Source organism: Balaenoptera musculus, chromosome 20, assembly GCF_009873245.2.
Source record: "Balaenoptera musculus isolate JJ_BM4_2016_0621 chromosome 20, mBalMus1.pri.v3, whole genome shotgun sequence".
In the NCBI taxonomy this organism is placed as follows: domain Eukaryota; kingdom Metazoa; phylum Chordata; class Mammalia; order Artiodactyla; family Balaenopteridae; genus Balaenoptera; species Balaenoptera musculus.
Genome location: NC_045804.1, coordinates 24,332,401 through 24,352,102, shown reverse-complemented (window position 1 = coordinate 24,352,102; position 19,702 = coordinate 24,332,401). Strand labels below are relative to the sequence as shown.

At 49.1% G+C, this 19,702-nt stretch overlaps 2 protein-coding genes across 4 annotated transcripts; one reads left to right on the top strand and one right to left on the bottom strand.

The window, feature by feature from the left end:
- Positions 1 to 8: 8 nt before the first annotated feature.
- Positions 9 to 6,252, top strand: EME1 (essential meiotic structure-specific endonuclease 1). Of its 3 annotated transcripts, none has more exons than XM_036837517.1 (9): positions 9 to 41; positions 1,107 to 1,918; positions 1,997 to 2,124; positions 3,313 to 3,402; positions 3,493 to 3,614; positions 3,818 to 3,944; positions 4,185 to 4,300; positions 5,093 to 5,282; positions 5,529 to 6,252. In XM_036837517.1, exons 2-9 carry the CDS (start codon positions 1,132 to 1,134, stop codon positions 5,703 to 5,705), a joined length of 1,737 nt encoding a protein of 578 aa, XP_036693412.1. In that variant the 5' UTR covers positions 9 to 41; positions 1,107 to 1,131; the 3' UTR covers positions 5,706 to 6,252. The 3 variants fall into 3 exon arrangements, with proteins under 3 accessions (XP_036693412.1, XP_036693414.1, XP_036693413.1); XM_036837519.1 differs by having other exon boundaries at positions 5,578 to 5,851; XM_036837518.1 differs by lacking the exon at positions 9 to 41 and adding an exon at positions 52 to 264.
- On the bottom strand, positions 5,997 to 18,185 carry LRRC59 (leucine rich repeat containing 59). The gene is made up of 7 exons (XM_036837522.1): positions 17,862 to 18,185; positions 15,688 to 15,747; positions 15,208 to 15,366; positions 14,873 to 14,977; positions 12,043 to 12,115; positions 9,753 to 9,926; positions 5,997 to 7,982 (listed from the first exon to the last, which is right to left on the bottom strand). Exons 1-7 carry the CDS (start codon positions 17,964 to 17,966, stop codon positions 7,738 to 7,740), a joined length of 921 nt encoding a protein of 306 aa, XP_036693417.1. The 5' UTR covers positions 17,967 to 18,185; the 3' UTR covers positions 5,997 to 7,737.
- Positions 18,186 to 19,702: the final 1,517 nt, after the last annotated feature.

The window sequence follows — 19,702 nt, the reverse complement described above, 5'->3', positions numbered from 1 at the left end:
GTCCTGCGTGGCGGATGGAAGAGTGACGCGAGAAGTTGCTGGTGAGCGTTGCCGGGCGGGCGGACGGGGTAGGGCCTTCTTCCTGAGCTCAGCTCCGCAGAGGCTTGGTGGCCGGGGCGTCCGGCGCTTCTGCCGCGGTGTGTGGGCGAGCCGCCCGCCCTGGTGTCGGCGGGAGAGGCTTGGAGCCCGCTCAGCAGGGGCCCGCTTGTCCGACCCCCGCATTTTGCCAGAATCTACCGAGGCCCGTGCAGGGACAGGGATGAGGTCTGTCCCTATTCGTTCAGCTTACTTTACTGAGCGCTTCCTGCGTGCCAGATACTGTACTAAGCTCTGTAGATGCATGATTTTTTTTTTTTAACTTCTTACAATCTTGTAAAGTAGGTAATGTTACTATCCCTATTTTACTGAAAAAGAAAGTGAGGCCCAGAGAGGTTACATGGCTCATCTCGGGTCACACCTACAGTGTTAGTGAATATTTGTTCAAAGAATGACTCTTGTGCACGACCCAGCAATTGGCAATCCTAGGTCTGTCTGCAAGAGAATTGAAAACATCCCCACAAAAACTAGGACATGAATGTTCATGGCAGCATTATTCATTCAAAATGGCCAAAAATGGAATCAAACAAAGTCCACCAGATGATGAATGGACAAACAAAATGTGGCGTATCTAAACAGTGAGGTGTTATTCAATCATAAAAAGCAATGAAGTACTGACACATGCTACAACATAAATGAACCTTGAAAATATTATGCTGAGAAGCCAGTCACAAAAGTTCACATACTCAGTTAAAAAAGAGTGACTCTTGGTATCTCCATTTTACATGCAGAGATCAGCAAAGAGGTTGTGTTGAGTCTTGTTCGTACCTCATTAACATTTTTTAATAGTAATCTCCACTTTGTTTATACCTCACCTTGACCTAGAAAGGATTTAAGAAGGTTTCCTGTTAGACTACAGACATAGCTGTTCTGAGTTCCAGATTGACCGTGTTGGGACCATATCCTATTTCTCTGTGTATCATTTATTTCCTTAAAGCTTGGCCATAGAACACATCAAGTGGACTGAATTCAGTGCTACAGTCTGTGTCTCATGTCTCTTTTCTTTTTAGGGAATTAATCTGATAGCACATATTGATGGCTGTAGAGAAGTTATCACTCTCACTGGAATCCAGTGAGAGTGACTCTGAGGAGTTGCCAACATTTGCCTTTCTGAAGAAGGAACCGTCTTCAACAGAGAGGAGGCAGCCTCAGAAGGAGGAGAAGATTGTAGTGGTTGACACCTCAGATTCTGAGGCCTCCTGTCCTCCATCACAAAAACTGAAAGATCCACCACCTGTTCCAGAGGCAGCTGAAACTGTCCCACAAACAGAGCCAGTCAGGGTGCTAAGCAGTGGAAGTGAGGATGAGGAAGAATTTGCTCCCCTGGCTGAGAGACTTACTTGTAAGTTTTTGACCCACAAGCAGCTGAGCCCTGAGGACCCCAGCTCCCCAGTTAAAAGGGTTTTAGATCATCAAAATAATGAAGGAGCATCACGTGACTGGCAAAACCAGCCCTTTACAAAGATCCGTGATATTGCTCTCTGTGACACCTCAGAGAGGCATGCATCAAATAATAAGGACCCTATGGTAGACAGTCCATGCCATCAGCTGCCAGCCTACCAAACTACCTGCTCTGTCCAGAGCAACAGCTTGACAGTAACTAAAACAAATGCTGAGGTACCCCCACCTCAGAAGAGGACCAAGCATAATCAGAAGGTCCAGAAGAGAGGCTCACAGGGTTGCCAGCAGCGGGGACAAGCAAGCCAAAAGGAAAGCACCGAGAGGCAACAGGAAAGGAAGAAGAAGGCAGCCCTGGTTAACAGGCTGAAAGCTCAGAGGCCAGAGGAGTGCTTAAAGCATATCGCTGTGCTGCTGGATCCAGGTCCTGCAGGCATCTTTCTTTACCTCATGCTGGGTGAACTGCTTTCTGGGCCCCACTGACAGCCCCTTTCTGTTGCAGTGCTCTTGCAGATGGAAGGTGGGGGCCAGCTCCTCGGAGCACTACAGTCCATGGAGTGCTGCTGTGTGATTGAGGCGCCGGCCGTGCCTTGCAGCATCACGTGGCGGAGAAGGGCTGGGTCTACTGAGGTAGGGGTTTTCTGGCTGCTGTCTCTCCTCCTTAGAGTTACAGGATAAATATGCTTTTACTCTAAAGGATATATTATCAGTCAAGGCTCCATCAGGAAAGCAGATAGCACACTCAGCTTAGTATAATTTGAGGAGGATTTAATAAAGGGGCTGTTTTCCCAGGTGTGGGCAGGGTGCAAGGAAACTACAAGGGACAGCGCAGTACCTCAGGATAATAACAGCTTTGACTTGGTTTCTCCACCTCGGGTACTGCTGCCATTTTGGATTGGTTAATTCCCTGTTGTGCTGGGCTGTCCTGTGCCTTGTAGGATGTTTAACATCTACCTGGTAGATGCCAGTAGTTCCTGTCCCAGTTGTGACAATTGAAAATGTCTCCAGATATTGCCAAACGTCCCTCAGGGGGTGGGAAATCGCCCGTTTCTGTCGCAGTTATCCTATAAGGAAGAAATTCTTATCCCCACATCACAGGTGGGGAAACTGAGGCCCTGAGAAGTTGAAAGCCTTGTTAAGGATCACAGCTGAGTAGTGGCTGGGGGGTGGGAGGGACTAGAACCCAGAGCTCCTCCCACCTGTGCTTTGCAATATTATGGGTCTTGGCTTTTGCTTATAGGGACCTAATCAGAAAACTCCGCACAAGTCCTGCTCACGGTTACTCTGTAATACTGTACTGCTGTAGGATTGTGGACCATGACGTGGCCTTGGCTTTGTTTGATTATGCCCTAGTATGGCGAAGAAGAGGTGCTCTCACAGACTGAAGTTTCCTTGGTGATTCTTTGTCACACAAAACCTGTGTAAGGGCCACTCAGCTTAGCATCTACCCTCAAAGCCCAAGTTACTTATTTGTTCCAAATCCTTTGGAAGAGTTTCCTTCGCTCCATTCCCCTATTCAGAATACACAGAAATACTGGCATTTACTTCTCAGTCCGTTTCAACTCACTGATGCTCCTTTCTTATTCACTGCCTCAGAGGTGCAGTACACCGAGGTTGAACAGTTGAGGACTGGGAAGGACAGGATTATGGGTTACTATTTCTTGCCACCATGACTTCATTCCAGAAGAAAAAGGATAATGCAAAGTGGACTAGGCTGATGGGGATGAAGTCATTCACCCGGAAGGCCTGGGTCTCTCTTGCAGGTGCTAAGCACCTGCTGACCTGCCTCCCTCTGCTGGGTTCTGCGCCCTTTGACAGGATGGAGAGGAGGGCTGGGTGGAGGAGCCGACGATTCTGGTGCTGCTCCTGGCAGAGGCGTTTGTGTCCATGATCTACAACTTCAAGCAGGTGGGCACAGCAGAGCGGTAGGCGCTGAGGCTGGGACAGAGGGCTGACTGCAGGGAGCAGGCATTCATGCATTTCTGCCCCTTCACGCAGGGAAGTCTGGGCAGCACCGAGCAAGGGAAGGAAACGCTTCGGAGCTTTGTAACTGACATCACAGCAAGGACAGCTGGGAAAGCTCTGTCACTGGTGATTGTGGATCTGGAGAAATGCTTCAGGTTTGGATTTGTCCTCGAGACTTAGCATTAAAAGGAGCAGCTCTTAGGCCAACAGGGGTGAATTTATTCATCCCAGATCTGGGTCCCTCTGCAAAATAGCATCCCTCCTAGCCCTGTGGGACTCTCTGGTCCAGTCTTCTCACACCTCTTCTGCCCGAGCTCGGCCTGGAGCTGCCGCTCTTTGATTTCCTCCCCTGCTCCAGTGCTCCGAATCCTCCAAGGAGAAGGAAACAGGGAGTGGCAAATGGAGAACAGGCCAAGGAGAAGAAGAAGCAGAGACAACCGGAGGCCAACACAGCGGCTGTGGTGACCAGGGTAGACATGGAAGAGGTAAGAACTTCTGTTGCCTGAGTCATCGTGGGTGCCCACTCTCATCTAACCCGATTCACCATTGATAAAGAGTAAAATGCCTGCTGGACACTATTTTCTACCTTGGCACTAAGTAGGAGAGAAGGGGCCAAACGGGGAGCCAAGGGGCTGGGGTGCAGCTTCAGTGAACAGTGAGAGGAGAGAACAGTTTCAAACTAGCCTCTGCATACCCTTCCAGTGCATCTGCTTTGGGGTTTCTAGGCATTGGTAGATCTGCAGCTACACACAGAAGCCCAGGCTCGAATTGTGCAGAGCTGGAAAGAGCTGGCTGACTTGGCGTGCACATTCACAAAGGCTGTGGCTGAGGCGCCCTTCAAGTGAGTGCCCCCGTCAAGTCCTGGCTCGGTTGCTTGGCCTTGTCTTTTACAGTGATTCTGGTACCCAAAGAAGATGTCCCTTTCCCCTAAACTCTGCTGCTAGTCTGTTGTCACTCAAGTTTGAGGCAGAAGGAGTTGACCTAACCCTGGGAATTCTTGGAAAGAGCCCCCAAGCTCAGTCCCTTTAAAATGTTCTCCTGTAGCTTATGTGTAAGTTTGTGTTCTGCAGGTTGGTACTGGGTTATCAGTGGGCCAACTTACCAGAATTCATTGCAGGTCAGGTCACAATGAAACAAGCCCTTGTAAAACAATTTTTTAGCCTACTTAGCTCAAGGGCTGTTCATAGTCAGAATTTAAAATCAGTGATTCCTCAGAGACAATCCAGTCCAAGTCCCTTATTTTATACCTGAGGGAACTGAGGCCTAAAGAGACCGACTTGTCAAAGTTCCTAGCGAATCAGAAGAACCAGAACTGGACTCCAAATTGCCTGATACCCAGTGCTCTGCGCTAACCCCCAGCACACTGCCTCCCCGATCAAGACACCCCAATCTCATTGCAAGCAAGAGTCTCGTACTTTTCTGTTAACTTCTTTTTTGATGAAAAGGAACAGATGTCGTTTTTACGGGAATCGGCAACTAGCACTGCTAGGGGACAGAAGGAGCATTCAAATTGGCCAGGTAGAACATCATGCCCACCTCTTCCGATGTCAGTGGAGGGTTTTTAAGTTCCTAGTTAAGGGGACAGGTGCAGCACAGTAACACATGACTCGCAGCTCAACTGTGCTGTTTGCAGGAAGCTCCGAGATCAAGCTAGTTTCTCCTTCTGCCTGGAGAGTGACTGGGCTGGAGGGGCAAAGGTGGACCGCTCTGGCAGGGGGCTTGCAGTGGTCTGGAGGAGACAGATTCAGCAGCTGAACCGAGTCAGCCTGGAAATGGCCAGTGCCGTTGTGGACGCCTACCCCTCCCCACAGCTCCTGATCCAGGTATGCCATTCCAGGGGTCACTGCCCAGTGCACTGTGGCCTTAGTGGACTCCCAGTTTCCATGGACAGCACTGGTGAGGGCCCAGGAATGCCTTGTAAGTCAACAGTGCGGGTCTGAGATCAGAGTCAACACTGACCAGGGAGGGAGGACGGTTCTCATCCCTCAACCCAAGCTTCCCGTCCCTTATTCATGGATGAGGAATGACCGTGGGTGGTATGGTATTAACAGGTCATTTACCACTTTCAGGCTTATAAGCGGTGTTTTTCTGAGCAAGAACGCCAGAATTTGCTTGCAGACATACAGGTGCGCCGTGGGGAAGGTGTGACAGCCACCTCCCGCCGTCTTGGACCAGAGCTCTCCAGGCGTATCTACCTTCAGATGACAGCTTTGCAGCCAGATCTCTCTTTAGACAGTGCAGACTGATGCCAGCCCTCAGGGACAGGGATGAAAAGCTGATTTCCACCCCAGCCCCCCAACCTCAGAGCATGACTACAGTGCAGGGATTAGAAGCACCTCCTGCAGCACAAGCCTGGGTCCTGCCCACAACAGGCTTTCCTCGGTGTCGCTGTTTGCGATAGTGTCCCTACCTGTCAACATGGGGCAGAGGCTGAGATGCTCACATTTGCCTTCCTCTCCTAGCAAGTCAACTGCCACGTACAAACCACCCCGACCCCTGCCCCAGCCAGCCCTCAAAATACAAAGGAACAAAGACAGACCACTCAGACACGTATTTAATAATTGTAAAAATCCAGAAGAACCTCAGCGTCAAATCTCGAGGTCACAAGTGAACTGCCCTCGGCGGGTTGCTTGACAAGGCTGGGTGTGCTCCTGCCTTCCTCCCATCCACTGAAGCTGCCTCAAGCAGCCAAGGAACGGGGGGAGGTCCGATCACTATGCTGACTTCTGTATTCTCTTAATCTCATTTTATGTACTATGTGTTTAGTTTCAATAAAGCATTTGTACCAATGGCTCTGGAGCTTGGAGGAAGACTAAAGGAATGTGTAGTGATTCTGAGTAAGGTGTGGGCCTACGCAGCAGAGCTCTCCCTGAGGGAGAAAAGAAGAAGTCTTTTCTTCCACTATCAGGACGGTCACAAGTGTCAGTGTTATCCATGGGCCACTAGTGCTGAAAAGATGGACTCCACTCTGTCTCTGAACATGGCAGGTTCTTGCTCTCCCTGGGGAGAGGCAGGAACTTTCAGTCGGGAGTCTTCTGTGAATGAGCACCGTGACGGCCATTTCTGACCCCTTCATCCAACTGCTGTGAAAGGAGGCAAAGGAGGCCACAGAGCAAGAAAATGCCGAGTCTGGCAGACAAGAGAATGGACAGTTCTGCCTTTATTCATGCTAGTCATTAATGTACCACTTTTAAACTCCATGATGCTACTTATTTCCCTTCATTGTGTAGGTGTAGTTATGTCTAGAATCAATTCTAAACCTCAGTCTCTTATGAAGCTTTAGTTTTCAGGTTGCCTGAGGTAGTCACACCGATTATGTAAGAGAGCTGTCATAGACAATGTGGCTTTGCAAGGGTCCACCTTCTTGTTTATTGGCAATCGGAATTAATGCTCTCAAATTGAAGCAAGGAGCCTGGACCACCCCCATTTTATAGAAGCCACATAAATTGCCGCAGGACTCTACAAGAGCTGCCCAAGACCCTCATGGCTATGCGATTTCTATTTGTGGGTCATGAATCTGTTTCCCATGAAAGAGTCTATACTCCAGCCAAGAGACAATTCTGGTGTAAGTTTTGTTCTCTCAGTACATTATAAAGGAGGCAAAATGATGGAAAGAAAGGATACCAGCGTGGGAATCCAGTTCTGCCTCAAACCAGCTAGGAGACCATAGGCAAGTCATGGAAGGCCTCAGTTTCCCTGTCTACAAGTGTTACATTGGACTGGATGGTCTGGAAGTCCTGTCACAGCCTGAGATCTTGTATGACTGTTAAAATATCTGAATGTCTGAGGTCCTTAAGAAATAGGTATGCCCCTCCCCCCCAATTTAGACTAGATTTGCTGAGTATGGTGTTCCCCTAGTCCCCACTAACACACTGCCTCCTGATCTGCCCTGGCTCCCCAGGGAGGAATGAAAGAAAGGGTTTGTGACATACAAAAGTATAAATGTAGTGACAGCTGACCTTTAGTAGAAATGACTCTTGCCTTTATACAGCTTTGTATAACAACTAGAAAAGGCTATGTTTTTTCCTCTCCCCACCCCAAGCCTATTCTTTTAAGCATGCAGGTAACTGGCCCCACCTCCTATTTCTCCTTATTCCACCAGGGAACCCTGACTAAGGAACAAAGAAGTCTTACAAAGAGGAGGTCTCAAGTACCAAACGGCAGCCATGTGATGATGGCAGGTAGGTCTGACACTAAAAAGAGGTTGTGTCCAACAGAACCCAATTCCATAGGAATCCAAGCTCCAAGGCTGGGAGGCAGCAGGCGTGGAGGACAAGCTCACTGCTGAGAATCGGTCTGCAGGACCCACCGGAGGATGTCGTGGCTGCGCAGGCCCCGGAGCGCGCTGTCGTAGAGGGCGTTCACGCTGGTGCAGAGGGGCTGCTGCTGCAGCTCCGTCACCCGACAGGCGACCAGCCCGCCAGCCACACACAGCAGCAGCAGCAGCAGCAGCCTCAGCACAGCCCAGGAGCGAGTGTGTTTCCGGGGTGGTGGCTTCCGGGCCCGAGAGCCGGACTTAGATTCTGGAGGGACAAAGTCACAGTAGGCAAAAAGTCCAGTCAGTTTAAGGACGCACACTCTGCAGTCGGTGCTAGTCTCCATGCACGTCCACTTACACCCCTCTGCTCTGATGAAGACTCCCCCGGCCCTGAGGAGAACACATTTTCTAGAACATCTGAGCTCTTAAAAAACTTTGCTATGCAGAGATTGAAACATGAACTCTTTCTCCCTTGGATCTCAGGGAGTAGAGTCAAAACTGGATCTCATTCTGGATGTTTCACTTAGCACACAGTCCCCAGGGTCCTAAGTTCTCCATAACATGCTGATGATCCGGGCCCCTTAGGACCAAGGGGAGGGGCTCATCAGGAGGCATCAAGCGTGGGTAGAGTGCTGCCCATTTGGGGAAACAGGTTCAAAATTTATGAATATTGTTAATGTTTTTATTATAAGATAAAAAGAAAGCCTGGAAGAAAGTATACCATATTGGTAACAGTGATTACTGCTGGGAACAGGGGATTACAGGTGATTGCCATTTTCCGATATATATAAAGAAATTGTCTGCAGTGAGTATAATTATTGAAGAAAAAAAATGGTTTTGAGATTTTTAGGCAAATTTTTTAAAAACCTGAGTGAACACCCACATTCCAAGAACTACATGATCCTGTCATAGGTTTTTCTCACTTAATCCTATCACTAATCTGTAAGGAGGTATGATCCTCATTTATAGGAGGGAACAGAAAGGTGGTGAGGTTGGGCGACTTGCTCAAGGCTAGCGGGGGCAAGCAGGGACAGGCCCTGCAGGCCTCCCTCCCCACAGAGCTTCCCTGCTCAGCTTCCTCTCCCTCAGGTGTCCCTTTTGGCCCAGAGGATATACGGTCCTCCCTTATATATGGAGCCACATTGCTGCACAAATCCAACGGGACATATTCAGGCAAAACACTAACGTGTTTTACATACGACATGGCTCCACGAATGCAGGCCAAGTGATTCCCCTGGTGTTCACCAAACAGAGTGATCGGGTCCAACTGGGAAAGAAAATCACAGGCAGTGCTGGCACCACTGAGACAGCACCACACACTCAAAAGCTCAGTCCACTTCCTGGATGATCAGGGACTTTTAAGAGTAATGTGACCATATGCAATCTTCACCTTTCTGGGTGATTTTAGAATCTAACCCTTACAAAAAGTGCAACTCCCTGTTCTGGAAATGTTCTAAGCTACATCTGACCCAAATACCTGCACATAAGCATGTGACACTGGGGAAACAAACCATTCGGGGCAGTAGGAGGGTCCCCATTCCCCGTAAGTGGACCCTCTGAGTCACTCCCAGGCCTTAAGAGTATACTGTACCTGGGCTTCCCTGGTGGCGCAGTGGTTGAGAATCTGCCTGCCAATGCAGGGGACATGGGTTCGAGCCCTGGTCTGGGAAGATCCCACACGCCGCGGAGCAACTAGGCCCGTGAGCCACAACTACTGAGCCTGCGCATCTGGAGCCTGTGCTCCGCAACAAGAGAGGCCACGATAGTGAGAGGCCCGCGCACCGCGATGAAGAGTGGCCCCCACTTGCCGCAACTAGAGAAAGCCCTCGCACAGAAAATGAAGACCCAACACAGCCATAAATAAATAAATAAATAAATAAATAAATATTTAAAAAAAAAAAAAAAAAAAGAGTATACTGTACCTGACGAGGTCTGCAAGCTTGTTTGCTCGCTCACTCACTCAGCCATGCCTGGAAACCTAAGCCATCTCCCCATCACACCCTCCTGGAACCCTGCAACTGAGAGAAAAACCTACTTGGGGCCTGATTTGTTTCCTTCTTAGGTTTCTTCTCCTGCTCCCGCTTGGCTGCTTTGAGGGCGTCATACTCCTTTCTCCGGCGCTCCTTCTCTTCCGCCTTCTCCCGCTTCCGCAGTTCCCGCTCCTGAGCCTCCTTAGCTCGCTGCTTGGCCTCCCACTTCTTCTCGGCCTCTGTGAGAAAGTATACGCAAAAGTGGCTTCTCTCCCACAGACCTCCAGTGTGCTTTCTCAAGTGATTAATATGGATTCAGGCTCCCTTCCCTTACGCTGTGGATCACATAAGATATATTAAAAAGCAACAGCTGTCTTTCTGCTCTCTGGGAAGTAAGCCCTCCCTAAAATACAATAAGCTCCTCTCAGGGTTTGCTCAGTGGATTCTTATTAAGGGGTTCCTAGCCACAAGCAGCAGAGATTAGGGTGATATAACAAGGGGGGGCATAAGAAAGGCATGGGTGATGAGTCTGGTCCTCCTTTAGAATTAGGTACTAATTCAGAAGACACAGCCACTGACAGCCTTGCACAACTCAACTATGAGAAGAGGAAACAAGGGAGGTGTTGATTCAGTGGGAGTCCCATCTTCCCAAGCTTTGGAAAGGAATGTGGCATGGGGAGGGCAGAAAGAAAAAGGGAGCGCTTAGGTTCAGGGTTACAGAAGATGGAAATGTTTTCCTGAAAAAACAAGACTACTAGTTTGTCAGAGGGTACTCTAGACTTCAACTCAGGAGTCTATGTAACATTCCGATTTATTCCACAGCTCAAGTATGTTTACATACAGCACCCACCTTACAAATTACTGGTTTCTAAAAATGCATTCCCAAATTAGTTGGAAGACTGAAGCACATTTTTCCAAAGCCAGAATGCCACAAATGGTGGTTAAATGTCCTTTTAGGGCTCAAAAGCCTATTTGAACTATCATGTAGCTGAATAGTACTATTCTTATCACTGTAGCTTTCCACTGCTTTGCTGCATACAAACAAGCTCCAAGTTCCAGCTAAGCACCAAGAATGCCAAGAACACACTCTGCCCAGCCTCAGGAGAACATGTGCCATCCAGAGGCGAAAGCAGCAGTGGTCACAGTAAACATGGGCAGCACAGCGGCCATGCGTGTACAAGGAATGGTCACAACTCAGGGGTTCCAATCTCAGGGGCCGCCTGTAATCAGTACTACACGTGTCCCTCTAACCATGGGAGTCCTCCAGCAAGCAGGCTCAGAAGTCAGCCGGCTCGTCAACAGAGCACCTACTGTGTGCCGGGCCTTGTTCCAAGTGCTCGGATACAGCACTGAAGAAAAGTCAAGCTCTAGTGCCTAAGTCATCTGCTTTCTACAGAAGGAGACAAACAGTAAACAAGTGAACAAATAGTGAAAAAGACAGTGATGTGTGCCATAAAGGAAATAACTGAGGATGTGACAGAGAGTGGCAGGTGGGTTGGCTCTTCTGGTTTGAGTGGTTCTGAAACGGTTAAGGTTAACCTAAGGCAACAGATGAGGACCACACAAAGCCAGTCGGCAGCCAGTCGGCAGCCACATAAAGATCTGAGGGAAAAGGAAACCAACAAAGCCCTTAAGATGAGACAGTTCTTGGTGTGTTCAAGCAACAGAGAGGATCGTGTGGCTGAGCATAACTGCACTCTCTCCCTGGTGTGCGGGATGAGGCCGGAGAAGCAGGCCTGGGTCATGGCGGGCCTCGTCGGCCATGTTACTGAGTTTGAATTTCATTCTAAGTTCAGTTGGAAGCCATGAGAGGGTTTTAAGCAAATAGCGGCAGAACTGATTTGTGTTTTGAAAAGATCTCCCTGGCTGCTGTGTGGAGAGGGCACAAGTATGGAGCCAGGACATGGTGCTAGGAGGTACTGTGGCAGTCCACCGGCTGGAGGCTTGACTGCGGTGGTGGCACTGGAGTTGCCACTGCTGGTAGACTAGACATGGGAGTAACACAAGAAAGCAATCACGGACATCTTCCCAATTTCAGGCTTGAATCCATAGGGATGGTGATTTCCCATTATGGGGGGACAGCAGAAGGTGCTGAAGGGGATCCGGTTAGGCATGTTTGCTTTGAGACACTTATTAACCCTCCAAGCAGACAGAAAGATAAGCAGGTGACTATGACTGTGGGGCTCAGTGGAGAAGCCAGGACTGGAGAGATGCTGCCATCTACCACCACGCTGTTCCCCACTGCTCTGCACGGCTCCTATCCTGGATCCTAGCTCCTCAGGCATCCTAGCTCCTCAAGCATCCTAGCTCCTCAAGCATCCTAGCTCCTCAAGCGTGAGACGGGTGGCCACCTACCTCGGTCTATTTCCAGCCGCCGCTGCCTCTCTCGCTCCTGATCCACCTGCACAGCCTTCATGTGCTGTAACACCTGCAAAGGGAGAGGAGGGTGCTGAACGGCTCAACGCAGCTGTCTTCACTGCGGGGAGTCTCAAAAAAGAGACTGCTCTTTTCAGGAGCCCTGATCACCAGAGGCCCTGGAAGCTGTGCAGAGCTAATGAAGTTAACCTTATCCTGTGTCCTCACTGCACCAACCTTAGCCAGAGAAGAGCCATATAAGCCCAGTTCACTAAAGCTGTCAGGAAAGAAGTCTGTGAAACACAATGCCAACTGGAATCGAAAAAGTCCTGCCATTTACAATCGCTTCATGTAATTCTCCCAGCAACTTTTGTGTTAAACAGGGACAGCACTTCCTCTAAGACACTTTCCTGACCTCTTTTGGCTGCCTCAGGCTCCCCTCCTCCCACTCGTGGGGAGTTTTCTTATCCATCTCAGTCCTAGACTGTAAGCTCCCTAAGGGTTAGGGACTACTGTCCTTAGCTCTGCAGGTGAGAACAGCGCTTAGCTAGTCATAGCACTCAATACAGGTGTGATGAGCAACTGACTGGATGCCCATTGTAAAAATAAGGAAGAAAACCCAGGCTCTGATGTCACATGGCTAGAAAGTAGCACAGCTGAGAGTGTAGGTCTCCTGAGCTCCTAGGCCAGAGTTTGTTCCTCTTACGTATAGTGCACAGAGGCAGGAGGGCTGTAAGAGAAAGGCATTTTATGTGCTCAATGAACACTGTTGCTTGACTGCATTAATAAGAAAAGAAAACCTCAAGTATTCTAAATGAAGACAGCAAATTGTCTTAATTTTCTGTTTTGCTACTGCACTAGACAACCTGTAGGACAGACATGTATTCAAATGTAATTATTTTACTTCATGGAAACTTCAGACATGCCCACATCTATCATAAGAGGGACACAGGAGCAGGTCTGCAAAAGCCACTCCCTCCAAGAGCCTGGCTTAAAGCCACAAGGAACCCTGTCCTGAGTAACCCAGGACCTGCACCAGCTGGCACCTCTCCAAAGGAGTCAAGCTTACTAAAAAATGGCTGCTAAACAAGGGGCTGCAGGATCTGGAGGAAGGTCAAGCATGATGTGGAGAGGGGGCCCAAGTTCAAAGTCCCTGTCTCACCCTGAACTCTGAATTTTATATAAGCACCAACCATTCAGTTGGCTTTAGGGGGTAAAAACTGGCTAAATAAAGAACCTGGACGTTTAAGAGCCACCCCTCTTAGCTTGGCTACAATACATCAGGAGTTAGTTATCTGACAACACAGCCCAGTCAGAAATGGGAGAGGCTCTTCTAGAGCCTCCAGAGGGTTGCTTCTGTCTACCTATCCCAGTCCACAGCATGTAGTAAGCACCTGATGATTACTGTTGAACTAAAATTATTTTTAAAAGGTGCTTTACTATGTGCCAAGCTGATTAGTTACTATGCACCCACAAGGTCAGAACTGACGAGACCTAAACTAACTCCTGGAGACAAGTGACCTCCTTCTGACTGGCCCACGCCACTCCTGTACGTGCCTAAAGGTGTGCGCAGGAGACAGCTCTGGGCGGCGGTGCCGGAGCATGGCCTCTCACCACATCCCCAACGCACCGTGCTCCCCAGAGCTTTGTCTGGAAAATATCTGTGAATACTAAAGACCTTTACACTCAACAAAAGTTATTTTTGTAGGTCAAAAACTAGAATATCAGCAACTTTGGTTTAACATAGTATTAGTTGAATGAATAAATGGATAAATGAAAGGTGTTGCATACTGAGGGTTTCTCGGGTCAGAGATACAGAAGTAATACCTACTTCCCAGGTTTATGAGGGTTATGAGATGAAACATGCAAAGCATGCACAACAGAGGAAGAGCAGTCAATGGTAGCTACTGTTAGTCTTCAGAACAGACAACATTCTTAAAGCACCAAGTTTTCAGAACAGGAGTCACTGATCACTTGTACTGTTCCCAGCTGAAGGCAAACTGTTGCCTTGGCTTCTTGGATACACTGATGCTGTGCTTGGTTTCTTGTAACAGTGGGTGACACAGATGATGAGACTATCTAAGAAGCCCTGAGCTAATGATAAGAAAAGAAAGGCCATTACTCCCGAGATTCACAGAGACCCATCATACACACATTTCGCTTAATCTAGAGTTTAAAGTTAACTCTTTTGTGTTCACAACGCCCCCTAAACATAGCCAAGTAAGTCATCTGGTGCTCAGCTGAAGCAGCAGCAATCTGTTCTAAAGCTGGAGGGAAAAAATGACTATAGCTAGAGTTTTTGAGAGATGGGTACAGTGCTGTTCTTAAGAAACAATGTAAAGCACCTTCAAGGTTATTGGCAATATTTGCCTTCCATGCTGCCGGTTAGTTCCTTCCTCCTATGTCAGATGACTCAACTGAAATCAAATGCCAGATGTGCCCGGGATGTGTGTTTATAGGTATAAACTTACAAATACTAACAACACCTTTATCATCAAAATTCAATAACTGTGACTCAGAAAGGCTACAGTGCCTAACCCTCTTGTTCCATATAAACAACTGTCAACTGTGCAGTGTTGGATCACGCAAGGTCCTGGTTTCTAAGAACAGAAGTAGTGCAGTAGAGCAGAAGACAGTATTGTTCTACTGCTTGTAAAGTAAAGAGAGAAACAAAGCTGCCTTTGCCTGACAGGTTCAGAGTAGACATTTTCAGAGACCTTCATGCTTTAAAAGACACAGCTATGGGTGCCCTGGGAGGGGAAAACAAGAGGCGACAGAGGCAAGTCCCAGGGGAATGTGTGAAGGAGCCACTGGGGAGCCTCGTGCTTACCTTGTTGGCGCACTGCTTACACTGCTTCTCATCCAAGCAATCCCCTGCCACCTTGGCCAGGACAGGATCCAGGGGGTTATCCTTCAGGTCCAGCCACTTCAGACTCTAAACAGATGGGGCAGAGAGTCTGGTAAGCCCGAGTTCACATAAAGATCCCCTCAAAGTGGAACGAAACGAGCAGGAAGAAAGCCCTTCTCTGTTCCGGCCACAGGGAAAGCCATCTGAGGCTGTGACAACAGGTGGTGTTCCTGTCGGCCTCTCTCACAGCCGCAGTCCCTCAGTCCCCGAGCCCTCTGCCACACCTGGCCATGAAACAATGGGTCATGAATTGTTACCTTGAGCTGAGCAAAGCTGACAGGCAGGGTGACCAGCCTGTTGTTGAGGAGGTCCAGGTGCTGGAGGTTGACCAGGCGGCCGAAGTCTGCTGGCAGCTGCCGCAGTTTGTTCTTACTCAGGTCCAGCTTCACCAGGTGTGTGAGGCCACAGAAATCCGACTAGGACCCAAAGAGAGAACACCTTGGCCTTGGGCTCACACACTGTGATGTAACAGTCCAGGAGGCCCCAAGTCAGAGGCACCTATGCACAAATCCTGACTCTACCTTTTACTAGCTGTTCCAGCTCGAATGAAAATGGAGATAGCAGGCATAGCTCCTGGTGGTGAGCAGTGAGACATGTGTGCAAAAGCGCCTAGCCCTTTTTAGTGGTATCCTGCCTGCAGGCCTATCCTGAAATTATGCCTTATGACACCACTCCCCCAGACAGGAAGGAGAAGCATCAGGGCTCTAGAAGGAATCATGCTTGCTTGCCAGTCTTACCGGTAGAGCAGTCAGTTTATTGCAGGACAGATCCAGTATGGTGGCCTTTGGGAGGGCAGCCTAGGAAAGGGAATGAGAACAAAATGTCAGATCAACACGTGGAACAATTCAGTGACATCTGCTAATGAAGCATTTTCCACAGAAAAGTTCCCATGATTAGAAAAGGCCTTTAACATGGACATATATACACTACCAAATGTAAAATAGCTAGCTAGTGGGAAGCAGCTGCATAGCAGAGGGAGATCAGCTCGGTGCTTTGTGACCACCTAGAGGGGTGGGATAGGGAGGATGGCAGGGAGATGCAAGAGGGAGGAGATATGGGAACATATGTATATGTATAGCTGATTCACTTTGTTATAAAGCAGAAACTAACACACCATTGTAAAGCAATTATACTCCAATAAAGATGTTAAAAAATTTTTTTCAACAAAGGAAAAAAAAAAGAAAAGGCCTTTAAAAAAAAAAAAACACTGAAGTACAATGTTCCTGGAGACACAAAAGGAAAAATGAGCCAGTCAACCACAACCTAGAGAAGAATGCAGAGTAGGGATTTGGCTGTGGAACATCCAAGGAAAAAAAAAACAGATTCTTAGAAATTCTCCATAGCACTTTTAATATTCTCTCTAGCACTGCTCCTTATTAGGTTTCAGGCCAGGGACTGTGTCTAATATAGCTTTGTGATTTCCATATTCTCCAGTTCAGGGTCTTCCAGGCACTCAATATACCCGTTGGCTGATTCGTAACTGAATGAATGAGTAAATGAGTGAATGCAGAGTGAAATCAAGGCCCTCACAACCCAGCTCTGTTTTCCCATGGGGTCTGGGATGGAGAGGCTCAGCAAAACTGACCCTTCCGTTCTCCTTTCCCTCTCCTGAAATGGCCCTGCCTTCTCCACCCACCTTCTCTGCCTAGCTAATTCCTAGTCCTTCAGGGCAATGCTGCACCAACCGGATGCCTGGAGTAAAAGGTTTCGGACAGCAGTTCTAGGGCCAGGCTGAAACATGGGGCGGGGAAGAAGGCAAATATTCAGTTAAGGACACTGGGCCAACGTGGACTTTCCAAATGTCAAAGTCCCAATCATGAAGTTTTACCACCTAAAGAAGTTTGAGATATCATAGTGGGAAGCACACCGTGGTAATAATTACATGCATCAACATTTGCTACCTGCCAAGTATTTTACATTACAATCTTATTTAATCCTCCCAACAACCCTATGCAACGGGAATAATTACCACCATTTTATACATGAGGAAATCTAGGCTTAAAGGATAACTAAGCTTGTCAAGGGCACTCAGCTATTAAGCAATAAAGCTGATATATGAACTGGGAATCCCATTCTAACCTCCATACTACACAGCCAAGGCAGAGGGAAGACTGGGCCAAGTGCCAAACGCAAATATAATTCGTTAAAGGCAGTGAGGAAAGTACAGGTCATCCAAAGGGAGGCTACTGTGGGGGATGCGGGTGGGGAACCAGGTGGGCAAAGCAGGGATGTACCATCTAACTCCACTTTGGCAACAAACTAGTCTTGTAACGTCCCTGGGGCCTCAGGCTTGTTTCCCCGGTTGAGGGTATGGGAGTAGGCGGGTGGAGGGGTGGGCCACGATGGTGCGGATTCCCATTAGTTTCAGAGTTGGGAAGAGACTCTGCCAACCAAGCAGTGAGATTTCACATTCTTCAAGGAAGCACGCCTCAGGGCTGGGGCAGCCAGCTGGGATTTCAGGCTTCCAAGAAAAGCCAGGTCTGGGCCACACCCAGGTCTAACCGGAGGCCTACTTGGACCAAGTCATTCATTCATCTGTTCATTCATTCTCTGAATACACCCAGCAACCGCGCTCCGAGGGCTCCTACTTTGGGTCGGGCAAGGAGCTGAGCGCTGTGAAAGCCCCTGAAACGGGGGGGGGGGGGGGGGGGAGGGGAGATTCACTCCTGACCCGTAAAAAGCCTATAGCCAGAGAAGCAGCTCCTTCCCATCTTCTGGAACTGTGCCAAAGTGACACGTGTACATCCCAAGAAGAAAACTGGGGCCGGACGCGGCCTCCCCCGGGGAGTTAGTCCCACTCCCCCCACCTCATTTTAAGCCATGGAGACTGAGGCATGGGAAAGAAGGCGACCAACGCAGGGGCCAGCGCCAGTCGCGGGTGGGCGCCTGGGCCTTGAGGGACTGTACTGACCAACTCCTTGACCGGGACCTCATTTAGGTCGCTGAGGCTCAGATCCAGCTCGTGGCCGTCCAGCTTGTCGCGGAGGTTCCCGCCCTTGCTACCGGCCTTGGTCATGGTGACGCCGGCTGAACGAGTCCCGGCTCCGACGGGCAAGAGAAGGGCTGAGAAGCAGCTCGTCGGCTCAGCGGACTCGCACCCAACCTACAAAGCCTGCGTCCCCGGCCGCCGCAGGTGCGAGACCGCCGCCGTCCGTCCGCCCGCCGGCCGCCCTCTGAGCCCTGAGCCCCGTTCCCACCGGTGCAGCCGCGACGACGACCACTTCCGTGTCCACGTCACCTTCCGCGGCCACCGAGACGGGCTGGGCCAGAGAGGCCTGAGCGTGTGCGGGAGCGCCCTCTGTCGCCCGCCACCGCCGGGAGCGAGAGGTTCCGTCTCTGAGTTCCGTCGCCGGCCGAGCAGCTGTGTTCCCTGGTGCCGGGAGGGCACGCCCGCGGGCAGTCGTCGCTAGCAGCGCCAGGAGGCGAAAAGACTGGGGGCCAGAAGACCTGGGCTCCATCCAAAACTGACCTCATCAGATCTCCCCCATCCCCCTGGATTAGCAGCAGAAACGGTGTCCTTCAAAATTGCTCTCTGTCCTCTAACAGTCCCCAAACCATCATGATCCGGAAAACTTTGCCTCTCTCTCTCATTTCCTCCTCACTGCCCCAAGCCCTGGTCCAGGCGACCATCAACTTGAGCCTGGATTACTATTCTGAGTCTCTCTCCCTTCCATCCACCTCCACCCAGCTGCCCAGATGATCTTTCTAAAAATCTAGCCAAGTCTCTCCTCTGCTTAAAACCCTTCAAATAGCTACCTGTAGGATATGGACCACTCTCTTTTCTACACTGAGCCCTGCGTGCTCCTGCAGCCTCCTGACCAGCCCCTGCCTGGGACGCTGTGGAGGCTTCCAATAGGTGGCCTCCAAACCTTTCCCTCTCCTGAAATGGCCCTGCCTTCTCCACCCACCTTCTCTGCCTAGCTAATTCCTAGTCCTTCAGGAAAACTTCCCTGAGGTTTATGAATCCTTAAGCAATCACCATGCTTCATCTATGGATACATGAGAAACATGCATAATAATGGTACCTGGCTGATAGAGTTTGGGGAGGATGGAAGGAGTAAAACACATGAAGAGCTTACAGCTGTGTCTGGCACTTAGTAAGTACCCAATAAATACTAGCTATCACTTGTAATCCACCTTGTGTTATACTTACCTTTATGTCTCTTTCCTCCATTCTGGCTTGTGATGGCAGGGATTTCTTTTTTGTATCCCCAGAATCTGATGCAGGGTAGTTGCTCATTCAGGGGTCTGTTGAATGAATGAATGAGGCACTTTACCCACTCCAAGCTTCAGTTTGCTTATCTTTGAAATGGGGATATTAAAACTTCTCTCAGAGGGGAATTATGAAGACCAAAAGAAGTCAGTGCCATGGCCTACTCATTTAACAAATCATTGTGTGCACCCCTCCCTATCCCCCCGCAAGGCACTGTGCTCTAGGCTTCTGGGAAATAGACAAGAGCAATTGGGTAACAAATACATTAGCACTTGGCAATCTCTAAAGCCCTTGACCATCCTTTTTTTTTTTTTTTTAACATCTTTATTGGAGTATAATTGCTTTACAATGGTGTGTTAGTTTCTGCTTGATAACAAACTGAATCAGCTATACATATACACCCGTCTTATTTTGATAATGTATTGATACTTGAAGAGACTACGAAGCACATTTTTTTGTTATCTCTCTTTTATGAAGGAAGAAACTCAGGGAGGAGAAGTAAACTTGACCTCAGTCACACAGCTGGTTGAGGGGAAGAC